This window comes from Paralichthys olivaceus, chromosome 8 (genome assembly GCF_024713975.1).
Source record: "Paralichthys olivaceus isolate ysfri-2021 chromosome 8, ASM2471397v2, whole genome shotgun sequence".
Lineage (NCBI taxonomy): Eukaryota > Metazoa > Chordata > Actinopteri > Pleuronectiformes > Paralichthyidae > Paralichthys > Paralichthys olivaceus.
In genome coordinates this window covers 20756940-20769616 of record NC_091100.1, presented here as the reverse complement: position 1 = coordinate 20769616, position 12677 = coordinate 20756940, and the positions used below count along the sequence as shown (strand labels likewise).

The following is a 12677-nucleotide window of genomic DNA, read 5'->3' as shown; positions in this document are numbered from 1 at the left end:
GGAAGAGTGCGTCTATGTGTATGCAAGTGAATGTGTGCGTGTGTGCACACGCCTGTCAGAGCCGGCTGGGCCACCCCACCCTGTTTAATGTCACTCTGACGTCAAAGCCATGTGTGCAGGCCCTTAATGCAGACAGGATGGAGCAAGTATTTATTTAACTTTGGTTCTCCCCTCCGAGAGAACGAGGCCCTCCATAAACACTGGCTTCAGAGCAGTTTCGCTCATTCATTGCTGAGCTAAAGCCAGCGCTGAGATCATCGCACAGAATCCTGGGACAAGGTCTGCGCATGTGTGGCAGTGACGAGATTTAAACGCTGACAAAAGCTGATGTCAAAATGAGACTCACGCTGCTTGACTTTGAGGACGCACATTAATTTCCTTAGGAGATTTATTGACAGAGGGGTCATCCTGGCTGCACAGCAGGCAGATGTGTAAAACATTACGCACATCTCTGGTTTGAGTCACACAACTTTGCCTCACATCCTCTCCTTCTCTATTTCCTCATGATTCCTGTCACTTGCTACTGTCAACTATCCAACAAAAGCAAACCGCCACAAAAGAACTGCGACAGACAGCTTTGGCCAGCGATGAATGGACAACCCATCATAATACTCAGCTCATTTAAAACAACTTTATGTAACCAAAGTCTTCCCCATTGATAAGAGTCCAACAGTCTGTCGTTTCATAAAGGGGACATAAAGTACCAAGTGGCATCAAAGCAAAATGTAACAAAGCTTCTGTGTGTAAGCAGGCAACTGCCTGGCCTCACTTTTATCTAATTTGTTGCACAATTTAAAGTAGGAGGCTGAGCATTTTTTACTGCATTTTCAGTTGCAACTCTGCTACAGATAAACATGGCATCCACACTACAGCAGAATTTTAGAGCCAATAAAACAGAGAAGTTTGGAAATGCTGCTGACCCTGTTTTAGTTTGAAAACTCTGGGGCTGCATTTTAGTCTGGGAAAGTTTGGAAACACTCACAGCCGCTTGCTGACTGAGCTTTTCTGGTCATGACTTAGCCTTTCGCATTCGTCAAGCTCTATCACATGACCCCCTTACAGAAGAAAACCATGGGCATTAGCCTCAGCTACCAGTATGGAACACAACATGGGTAATCAATTACAAGTGCTTACTGTTGTCTTTGCTGCTTTACAGCTGTTGTGCAGTTAAATTATGTATTTTACAATTATACAACTTATTACATGGGTAGGAGACTATTATTAGGGCAATTCCATTTTACATCAGCAAATGCATGCCCAGTATACATAGTGGTCACATGATATGTGTTTTCATGCACGCAAACATGGATGCGGATTAAAACTGATACAGAGCCAAACTTCTTGTATAGACAGAGGTCATTTTAGTTCTAAACAGCTCTTTGATTTGTATGTTTCTGTCTGTCTGGAGTGAGCTCTATGAGTGCATTAGTAAATGCTCATTCATGGGTTCTTCTCTGTCTCTGCTCTGTTTCCTCCCCTGTGAGCGGCTGCAGCTTTCACATGCTCATACTGCATGTGCAGCCAAACACAGTCCGGCAACACCATCCAAAAAATGCTCCTCTCCCTTTCCTCCCTCTTTCATCTCAAGTGGGAGAAGGAGCCAGACAGGAGGAGGTCACACACAGTAGAATATGGCAGCATCATCTCAGAGCGAGTCCCCCACCCCCACCCCACCATATCAGAGTTCACACAGCTTCCACCAAGTCAGATTTATATATTTTTAATGCCAGTTCAAATAGAGTTCACAACTTACTTCATATTCAAAATGCTAAAGTGTAAAAATAAGACAGAGCTTACAGAAGACATCACTGTGTAATCCATTAAATTAAAACTCAATTGTTCAAATACCTAAATAGCATTTTAATTGCTTTCCATCTGTTGACTTTTTGTCTGGAGACAAGCAAAACTAGACTAGACACATAATGTCTGCCAATATCAGCTCAAAACAGCTGATAAGTCATAAAAGATAGCTGTAAAAATGTCAAAGATACATTTGAGGTTATATAGAAAAAATGTTATTACATTGTTTGAGTACAGATCCTGGCCACAAATAAATACATCCATCACATTAGGAATTAGGGAAGTAACAATTCGCCAAATGCACCTTAGTTTGTTTTGTTCCTCAGTGGCAAATTTAAGGTTGCCTAACTTTTCGGCCCATATTGGACCAAAGGGATCACATGGATTAACTATAATTTAGTGATTACGTGTGTTGTAGTTTTGATGGTGAAAGGAGAGTCGTTACACTAGTAATAGCAGTAATGAATGCTCAACAGTAGAGATAGCAGAGGGTTGAAGTTTGGGTGTGATGGCTGTTTGGTCCTGTGTCACAAGCCAGGACGTTTGTGTCAGTTTCGGTCTCAGTTTCAGAATCGTTACACCTCTATGACAGTGTTGTCTGATATTTTAAAATCACAAATTCTGTGTCCAATGAGTCAGTCAGATTTTGTATTGCAGTTTCAGGTATATTTTCATATTTTATACCAAATATGTCAAATACAAACATAACAAGATAGGAAACATATTCTTTTCAGGTGACATATAAAAGGCAACATCTTTTTTAGCTTAATGCTGATTTGGTGAAGATCATTTAATAACAGCAAAAGTGAAATTGGATAATGTTATCAGATGTAAAAGAATGTTTTGCTGAATGCTGTCTTCAAATCCCTTTAGAGCTTAATTGGCAAATGATTAAATAATAAGTCATTCATTAGAAAATTTAGGTATTTGGTCATTTGGGTAGCAATTTTGTTGAATAATTGTACAGTCAGTGGATCACACAAGACAAGTCACAATGAGCTATGGAAACTTTGGTACATTGTAGAGGTGAGGACATTTCTCGATTCTTAGATTCATCGCGATGCAGACTTGGACGACTCTGCACAGATGCAATGACAGAACATACAGTGTAATTGATTCATGTTTTCTGCTACGTTCATTGTTTTAGCAATGTCCCGCCAGTGAATAATTGTAACCAGTGCTGCTTCAGGATCAGACAGACGCTCATTAAAGGTCCGGTCATCCTGTGTCACTTTGTCAGAGTGCAGTTCACCACATGTTGGGAAGGAGAGGGTGAGTTGAAGATTATTCTGCTTCAACATGCAACTTCACCTCTAGATGTCACTAAATTCTACACACTGAACCTTTAAAGTAAACAGAATGATCTGGAGACATGATCTGACATCATCGATAAGAACTAAATACATGTGGTTATCAGTTTGTGCGTGAAGAAAAACCGAGATGAGCAGACACACACACACACACCTGCAGTCAGAAGTTTCCTCCTGCAGATTATGACGCAGCGCTGTGTTTTAACTTCATTTCTGCAGAAGAAGCAACTGTTTATCCAGAAACATGAATATGAATTCATCCGGTTTTGATAAAGATCAGCTCTAAGTGTGAGTGATTAGAAAACATCAGAGTAGCAGAGTCACTTGTTTAACAGCGGAGTAATGCGCCTCAGTGCAGTGGCGCTACTGAGGGGGTGCCAGACAGGGCCACCTTGATACAGTAAAGGCTATAATCAGAGTTTATAAGGGTTTAAGGGTTGGGGGAAGCACAAAAGTCTAAACTGAATAAATGTCAAATCAGTGTGGAGAGCAATGACCGCTATCATAGATTTACTGTTATTTACTTACAGTACTTGAAAACCTCATTTTGTAAATTACAGCAAAATTGTAATAATAGAAACAGTTTTTAAAGCACTTTCTAATTGTCTGACTGAGTTTATTAATTGATGAGAATGCAGCCATGTGCAGTAATATAGAAAATTGTGGATGTTAAACATTGAAATGCATCAAGATGCATCGTTGTGAAATGAATCGTGAAGATGCACACCTCTAGTACATTGTTTTAATTAACAATTAAATTGGTATATCATTTGATAATGGCAGTTACAGCCCCTAATATTATTTAGTGTTTAATCCACTCTATACTGAATGAGAGAACAAAGTTTTGTATAATGGAAAATATTTGAAAATATTAAGTTATTTATTTGACAACAATGCTTCTGTGATAATTAAAGACATAGATTTGATAAACAAAAAATCAGCACTCAGGAGTGGAAATAGCATTAGTGGCAACCTGCTGTGATTCCCAGCTTTTTTCAGATGTTACCCAGAACACAGAGTGGTGCGCTGCTGCTGTCTTCCCAACCCATCTTTATTTTTCATCACCATACGGGAGAAGTTGCTGAATATATGTCACATGCTGAAACTGAGAATAACAACCAAAAGGCAAGAAAATACACTTCGTTTGTGTGAGTGACAGACCGAAATGCTTCGCAAATTTTTGGCTACATGCTTAAACATGTGACTAGATGCTTGCATTCCTAGAAACACTATGGAGGTCAAAATCCAGATCTATGCACTTAAAAAAATCATGTGCCCATGAAATGAAAAGTGAAAAAGAAAAAGAGTGAAAGGGAATAAAGTCAAACATGCTGTGAAGTAACTCCATTGCATTTTGGCAATAACAGCATTTTTTCAAACTTTCAAAACACTGATAACACTGTTTACCAGGATATTTTTGAACGAACTAACCATCCAGTGAGTATTTGGTACCAGCCCATGCTCGTCTGATTTGACTCAGCAGCCGCATTTGCGGAGGATCGGATTGGACGGCTGCAGTACTCTCCCAAAACCCTTACTTAAATGGTAGGAAATGAGAGAGGGTCACTTTAGGGCCCATTGTAATATGAGCATGCACATGCACATTGGCACAATGTAGTCCTGCCATAATAAATTAATGGGCCTGTGGTGTTCCCAGTCACTCTACAATACAGTGTGTGATTGGCCTGAGTAGCCTCTGATAAGGAAAACATTAGCTGCAAGTATCTCTGTTGCCTATTCAAAGCAAAGGCCCAGTGTTTGCTCAAGGTAATCCATGTGTATACTCGCACATCAGCTGAGAGAGAGAGAGAGAGAGAGGGAAAGAGAAACATGTGAATATCATGCACCACTGCACCGCTCCTCTAATCCTCACCTCTTTCACATACCCTATTCCCCTTTTTCATCCCCTCCCTGATTTCAGCTCCTTGTTCCCCTCCCCCATATAAACACATTTCTTCTCTTGTTATGTCTTCGTTAATTCTTTATGGCCACACTCTCTCTCTTTCTCTCTCCATATGGCAGAGAGAGAAAAGGCTTGAATCATGTGCAAAAATGTGAAACCACATTACATCATCAGAGTAAATTTCGGGACACAACAACAATCGAGCACGAGGGAGTGGTTGTTACACGAGGTAGAGCAGTTTTTCACATGAGCACACACACAAGTCGTCACAGGTCAGTTTTGTGTACAATAAATAGACTTGCCTTCATTTACCCTCACCGCTTATTACCTCACACCAACCTTAACCACCCAAAAATTTCAGTTTTTTCCCCAAAGTAACTGGTCTTTAGTGTAAAATCTGTCCCCAAAGGTAGCTTCTGAAGGACACACACAACGCACACGCTACTGCTCATTCCAGCAGCATGCTGTGGTGTTTTGCAAGACATTTCCTTCCTCCAGCCCATCTCTCTGTGTTTGAGATGTTCCATTAAATTGAGCTGAGACGTGCTTGAAAACTGACCCTTGTTTTCAGCATCTTGAGGGAGAGAGGAGGGGGAGGACGGTGAATGGAACGTGGTGAGACTAAACCGGAGCAAGACGCTCAAGAAGAAGTTTTGAGTGAGACAGAGCACAAACTGTAAGGTTAATCATCTATATGTTATCTACAGCTGTCTCGCAGATGAAGCCATCCACTGGTTAATTTCATGGCCACGCTGAAAGGATGGGAACACTAAGAAGCAGCCTCTCCAGCACTGAGCCCTTGACTGTGGAACACATAGCACATATTACACCTTAAAGATAATCTTTGATTAAAAAAAAAAAAAACCTTTGAACCATATCTGAAAGCAGGACTGACAGAATTTAAGCAAGGGTAGACTCCAAAATTAGGGTTGGTCATTTGTTTCTGAAACACTTTTGAAACCCTCTTCACATCCAGATAACCATCAATAAATTGTCATTTCATCCAGAAAGTGAAATGATTGGTCGGCGTAGTTATCTGTCACTAACCGGCCTGCCTGTGCACACCCTGCCAGTGGTATCACTGTGGATGATCAGAGTCTTCAGACTGAGAGACATACACAGCTGAAGCAGGGACTACAGTAAGAAGTTCGCAAGCAAGTCACGGAAAAGTCTGCTTCTAGCAGTTGTCAGGCAGTGTGCGCTCATGTGTTTGGGAGAGTAGCTTTGACTGAAGAGCAGAGGGGAGGGGTGGCTGCAAATGTAGCTTCAATTTCAAAGATTACCAAGCCTAGCTTTAAACTGATGAAACATGAGGAACCTTGACATATAACATGCAGGCTACTGGGCTCAGACTCTGCCCAACCACTGAAAACTCTTTTTAGATAAACCAAATCTTTATTTGAACCTTAAGAACCTGTAACTACATACTGTTGGAATCAGCTCTGTTCTCATTGCAAGAAACCCGATTCAAGATTTCATAAGGAAGCTGGAGCAACGTCCCTATGATGTTCCTCAAAAAGTGCCTCTTTATGGTTCGTCATCTTGCCAAGAAGTTGTGCTAATGAACATCCCAGTAGCCACCAAGCAAAGCATTGCTGCTACTGCTATGCTGCAGAGGTTGCGAACGCAACACACAGTCTCATTCTACGCACGGCCCATTTGTGGGTGTCATAACTGTAAAGTGAGTCCCACATCAAGGGACAGTCACAAAGCAATGTGTTTTATTAGCCTCAGCTGGAGGAAACACCCCAGAGTGATGACAACAAGTGTTAGCCTTAGCTATAGCCACAAGACTAATAAAGTCATGCTGGCTAACGTCACGAAAAAACCCTCACCAGTCGTCAAAGAGGACCTGCTGGCCTACAATTTGAACTGTGGTGAAAAGCAGAGCACATAGAGGTTAGTGACACCGACATCAGACATTTGTAATGTTATACTGTAAAAAAAATCAAAAAATCCAAGTAAAGTTTCCAATTTGTAAGGTGGAAATGAGTTACATAAGCGGGATTAAAGTTTATTCTGTTTGCCAGAGGAATGTGAGCACTGGACTGTCTGCATTCCCTCTTTCTTTGTTTTTTTAAAAAGTAGACAGTTGCAATAATGTCAGAAACTAAATAACAAGTAAAATGGGACTCCAGGGAAAAGAGATAAGAGAAGTGTCATATTCATGTCCAGTCACTCTGCTCATCATATATAAATGAAATATGTGTGAAAATGTAATGTGGTTGACATATGTTAATTTAAAAAAATGCTGGTGTTTGTATTGAATATCAGCTCAGCTGCACCAGTTAATCCTGTTTCTCTCTGTCCTCCATTTCATTGCTTCTTGGCTGTGAAACATTTCTCTTCCAAGCCCTCAATCTTAGGAACTGACAGTTAAGTCAGTGACAGAAGCACCATGACAGTTAACCTTGTAACATCAAAAAGAAAACATTTTCACTAAAGTAAAGATTTGAATTTCATCATATAAAACTCATGTGGTAATCTCAACAGCAACGACAAATATAACTTACATCTGTCACAAGTAGTAGTCCAAGTAAATTGTGGCTGTCAAAGAGCATTCTGACAAGAATTGCCAATATTTAAATTGAAATTACATCCACCAAGACCCAACATTCCCCTTATGAAACCATATCTGAATTTACTAGATCTGGATTTTTATACGCACCACATTGCACACAAATATCAGTCCCCTTAACATGCCTGATTTTGTTCACCAAGTTCAAAAAATTATGCTCTGAGAAATCAAGGAAAAATCTATCTCACACTGTTAAAGAATTTTTAAAAATCCTGGATCCACAGCTACATTTTATGGTTCCTTCTCTGACCCATACTCATCCTTCCACCATGTTTTGAGATGATCCCTCTAGCAATTTTGTGTAATCCTTTCTAACAATCGAACAAACAAATCGAGAGGAAAACATAACCTCCTTGACAGAGGTAAAAATGGCAAATTACTGACAACAACTGACCTTATTACGTCAGTGTGTGCAACTTGATCTAGTTCCCTAGATGCTAGAGAGCTGTCAAAAAAAACTATAACAAAAACTATAAACCCCCGATCCTCCTCTTGCCTCTGTGGTGCATTACATCCTTCAAAACAATACTTTAATGCTTTAAAAAGTTCTTCAGTAAGTTGTTAAGTGCATAAGCCACAACGTCAACTTAAAAAAAAAAATACCGTTAACCTCTTTGTTTTCAACTTTTCTTTTAAATTTAGCAACAGTTTAAGTGTCATCCGCCGAACCAGAAACACAAGATGTGAGATTTGCGAGACTAATTATATCTAATAATATCAGAGCAAAATCAGAGATGTAAAACCTTAGATTAGGATTTGCATCCGTTTTTTCAAGGTCTGCAAGAAGGAAAAACTGTCTCCGAAAGATTTTCCAGTAGCTGATCGACACAGCTTGCTTTTGTCTGTGGTGGAACTACATGTTAAGCTACAGGAAACATAACAGTTTGTGTCAACGGTTGTTTCCCATTCTCTTTAAACTCATCTTTTTTATGTGGAAGGAATAGAAGAACGAGACCCTTTATTTATTTATTGCTCTGACAAATACATGGAATGAGACAGGATATTTTACAGCTGAAGAGTAAGCATATTTTTTCTTTAACAGACTTCACACCACCATCTGCTGCGCTGTGATAGGGTGCTCTGCCCACTCAGGTGTTGCAAAGTATTGTAAACAGTGGAGTCTGCGGGACAAACTATGACTACACTGTTTGTAAATGATCGAGTGCTTTTAACTGCTTTATGCCATGCAGCTTTCAATGAATATCAGCCAATATGTGCACCAATACCTTTGTAAAATATATTGATCAAATTCTATATATAACAGGTAGGAACAGGGTTGTGCCTCACTAAACAATTACTAATGTGATGGTCCTAAATATAAACTGAACAATGTGGACACGTACTGCTATGTTGAAAAATATTCCAGTAAACTTGGCTTGGCTTTTAAAATCTGCATAAACTGTGGGTTGCATCTCTGCCAAAAGAAATCCCTCCCGGGATTCTCACAATCACCATTTTTTCTAAATTTAATATATTCTCAGGGGAGCTATGGGAATAACTTCCTCAACTGTTGGAGACTTTCTCCTCATGCAACTCTCTCTTTAGGCAGTCTGATTAGCTCTGAGGCAAAGATACAATCTAAATAATATAAATTTGGATGATTTCCTTTCCACATTTTGTTCCCGTGTGTATGTGTAAAATAAAATTCACACTTCCCTCGATGTGTCATTTCAACTGTTGCAGATCGGGCACACCCTGGCCACCCAGTTTCACATCAACAGGTATGAAGTCAAACTTTTGATCGTCTTGTGAGAAGACTCTAGTTTTCTAAGCTACTAATGGAGGTGCAGGATGATCATAACCAAGTGTTATTTCTGAGATAGAGAAACCTGCAAACCCACTATGAAACAATTCTGTGTGCACAGTGCATTTAAGAGTGAGCACCAAACCGGGAATTCCTCTGTCATCTCCCCTCTCTTGCAGCAAGGTCAGCGAGTTACTGAAAAAATGATTTAATGTCTTGCTCAAGGACACATCAGCAGGGCAAACTCTTGCTGACTCAGTGGCTTGGATCCAGCTCCTGCGGATGAACAGCCGCCTCTGCATGCACTGTCCTGCTGTGATTACCACCTGCATGCACGAAGAGGCTGAAGACAAAATCCTCAAATGAATAGCCACCGACCTCTGATGCACAGGAGCTGTATTCTCTTGGGTTGCGTGCGATTTAAAGGATTAAACTTGGGGGTTGTAACACTACCAGCATTGTCTCTGTGACAAACTGAAACATTGCGACAGCTACGAACATCTACCACTGGAAATGTAAATAAAACCAAATTAGTCTCCTAAATGCACCGTACACAGATAAATGGGGAGCCATTAGCAGTTTTAATCTCTGTGATAATTAAAGGTTCAGTGTGTAGAATTTAGTGATATCTAGTGGTGACGTTTCATGTTGCAGCTGAATACCCCTGAATACACCCTACCCTTCCAAACATTAAAGAGAACCTGTGGTGGCCTTCAGTTATCATAAAAACTAAAAAAGGGTTTAGTTTGTCCAGTCTGGGCTACTGTTAAAAACATGGCGGCCTCCGTAGAGAGGACCCGCTCCAGAGGTAAATATAAAGTATTTTAATATAAAGGGTCCATTCTAGGGTAAGGGAGAAAACAATTCTTACAATTTCGATGAAACAAATAGTAAAAACATCACTAGGATTTTTTTATATTCAATTTCTGCCAATAGATCACATTCACCTAAACACTCTGAACCTTTAAGACAGTGAATCATATGTCAGGGAGAAATATAAAAAAATGTTGTACCAACTACATTAAAACTTGGAAAGACAACAACATTAGAGTTACAATTTTCTTTGCTGATGAATCTAATAATTTGAATTCCCTCACAACATAAAAAACAATGCCAACTCCACGTCATTTCACTTGATGATGATGATGCAATGATTTCAAACGATGATCAAATGATCACAACCTTCTATTAAAAGAGCAACTGACAGGATGTTTTAGTACATTATAGTGATCCTGGGGCCTCATGTTGAGAGACATCAGGCTCCTGCCACTCTCTGAACGCTTCATACCTTCAGATCTATCACTGAGGCATTCCGGAGCCTCTGGTGACCACAGATTCTGACAGGTATAGAGCCTGTAGAGCTGATCGGTGCACAATGTGACAATGCCTGGCCCCATTTGATGGCAGGTGGAGGAGAGCCTGCCTCAAAGGGAGCTGCTGTTTGCTGCTATGAAACGGATTCAGTGATGCTGTGAACAATCCATTTCACAGCAGTGTTTAGTCTTGAGCTGACGACGCACACTGAATAAAATGCGAGCCTTTAAAGCAGGGAGGGCCTCAGTATGTGTGCAAAATGGATCAAGTTGCACAATATACTGTGGGACCATACACACCACCACCACCGCTGCTGTTGCTGTCCAGTCCGATTAGAAAGAGGGAAAAAAAACACGAGAGAAAATCGTTGAGCAGTAACAACACCCCCTCCCCTCCCTCCCTCCCTCTCTCTCTCTCCTCTGGGTGCTGATCCAGTATTGAACACCCACCTTGCGCCCACTCACAGGCCACCGAGCAGCCTCTCTGCTCTGCCACCTCCTGGAAAACAGATGGATACTCGCCTCCTCCTCCTCCTCCTCTCCTTCTCTTTTCACCACCTCCAGGTGAGCTGCTGTGGCATCACCGGCCCACCGAGCAGCGGTAGCCGCCGGGGCTTACACGGTGGTGGTGGTGGTGGGGGGACTGTACCCCCCACCCACTACCCCTCTAGACCTAAACCCAGCATTAACACAAGATTATCATTCCATCCCAGCTGAAAAGCAGCGCATCATTTTCAAATCATAGCGCACGTCCACCTCCACGGTGAGGCTCTGAACGCAAACCTACAATGACAGGTAAGAGCGAGGCTCTCAGCCCCACTGCGCAGATTGAACTCCCTCCATGTTCACCGTCGTGCGGCGAGGAGACGGTTAAATGTCCATCACATCGCCTTACATTGTGAATATCTGCAAAACCAATGGTGCTTGTGTGCAAAAATCCACTCGACAGCCTCTAACGCAACGCGCGATGCTGCAAACACTCCCTGCGTTGTTCATCCCCCCCTCGCCAGCGCCGCTGCTTCACGGGCCCGGTGTTAACCTGCCCGGTACAATAACATGTATATATATGTGAGCTGGTGCCGGGGGAGGCTACCATCAGAGGGGCTTCTACCCGGTACGCTCCGTGTTTTTTGCCCGGAGACAAAGCGCTGCGCAAAGGGGATGAGGAGACGGAGGAAGCGTAAATCCCAGCGAGGAAGAGGAGGAAGAGGAGGAGGAGGAGGAGGACGGCTGCTGCCGCCGCCGACAGCTCCGGGCTCTACCGTGACCGAGCCGCCGAGGAGGAGGTGGTGGTGGTGGGTTGAAACAACAAAAACACATTTACATGGCTCTTACCTTCTCTCGCCTTCAGGAGAACCGTGTTGGCCACGATATTTTCAATCTCCATTGTCAGAATGTGAGTCCGGAGCAGCAGCGACACATTTCACTCAGCGGAAAAAAGACGTTGTGGGTTTTTTTTCTTCTTCTTCGTATCAAACGTGCCGACGACGGTGAGGCTGCTGCACGCGCACGGGGCGGACGCGGCACTGGCGCATAGTATGTGTTCTAACGCTGCTCCTCGGTCCTCTCCATTGATACCCGGGTTGTTTTTTATCAAAGCCGACCCACGGAGCTGCGTGTGATTGCGAACGGGGCTCGTTAGCATTCACAGCCTGACTCCCTACCTCTCTCTCTCTGCCTCTCTCTCCCTGCCTGCCTTCCTGCTTCCTCCTCCTCCTCTTCGCCCCTCCTCTGCACAACGAACCAGCGGGAGTGGGAGGGATCACTTTACAACCAGTGCAACCACACACACACACACACACACACACACACACACACACACACACACACACACACACACACACACTCAGACACACACACTCACAGGCAAAGTGCATTTTATACATACATGCATGCAATTTCCTGGTTACTTCCATGGTCGTGCGTGATTGTGTGCTTAAGATAAGAAAAGAAAAGTTGAATTAAGAAAAGATAAGTTAAGGTAAGTTAAGATGAGATAAGAGAAAAAAAGATGAGACAAGTGAAGAAA

The 12677-nt window shown here is 42.1% G+C and overlaps 1 protein-coding gene across 2 annotated transcripts in view; it reads right to left on the bottom strand.

The window, feature by feature from the left end:
* Window positions 1-12381, bottom strand: part of grk4 (G protein-coupled receptor kinase 4) — a 44316-nt gene extending 31935 nt beyond the window's left edge. For both annotated transcript variants that reach the window (XM_020084274.2, XM_020084273.2), the window contains exon 1: window positions 11984-12381. In XM_020084274.2, the coding sequence (XP_019939833.2) occupies window positions 11984-12035 (52 nt within the window). In that variant the 5' untranslated portion in view covers window positions 12036-12381. The remainder of the gene's footprint in view (window positions 1-11983) is intronic.
* Between the last annotated feature and the right edge of the window lie 296 nt (window positions 12382-12677).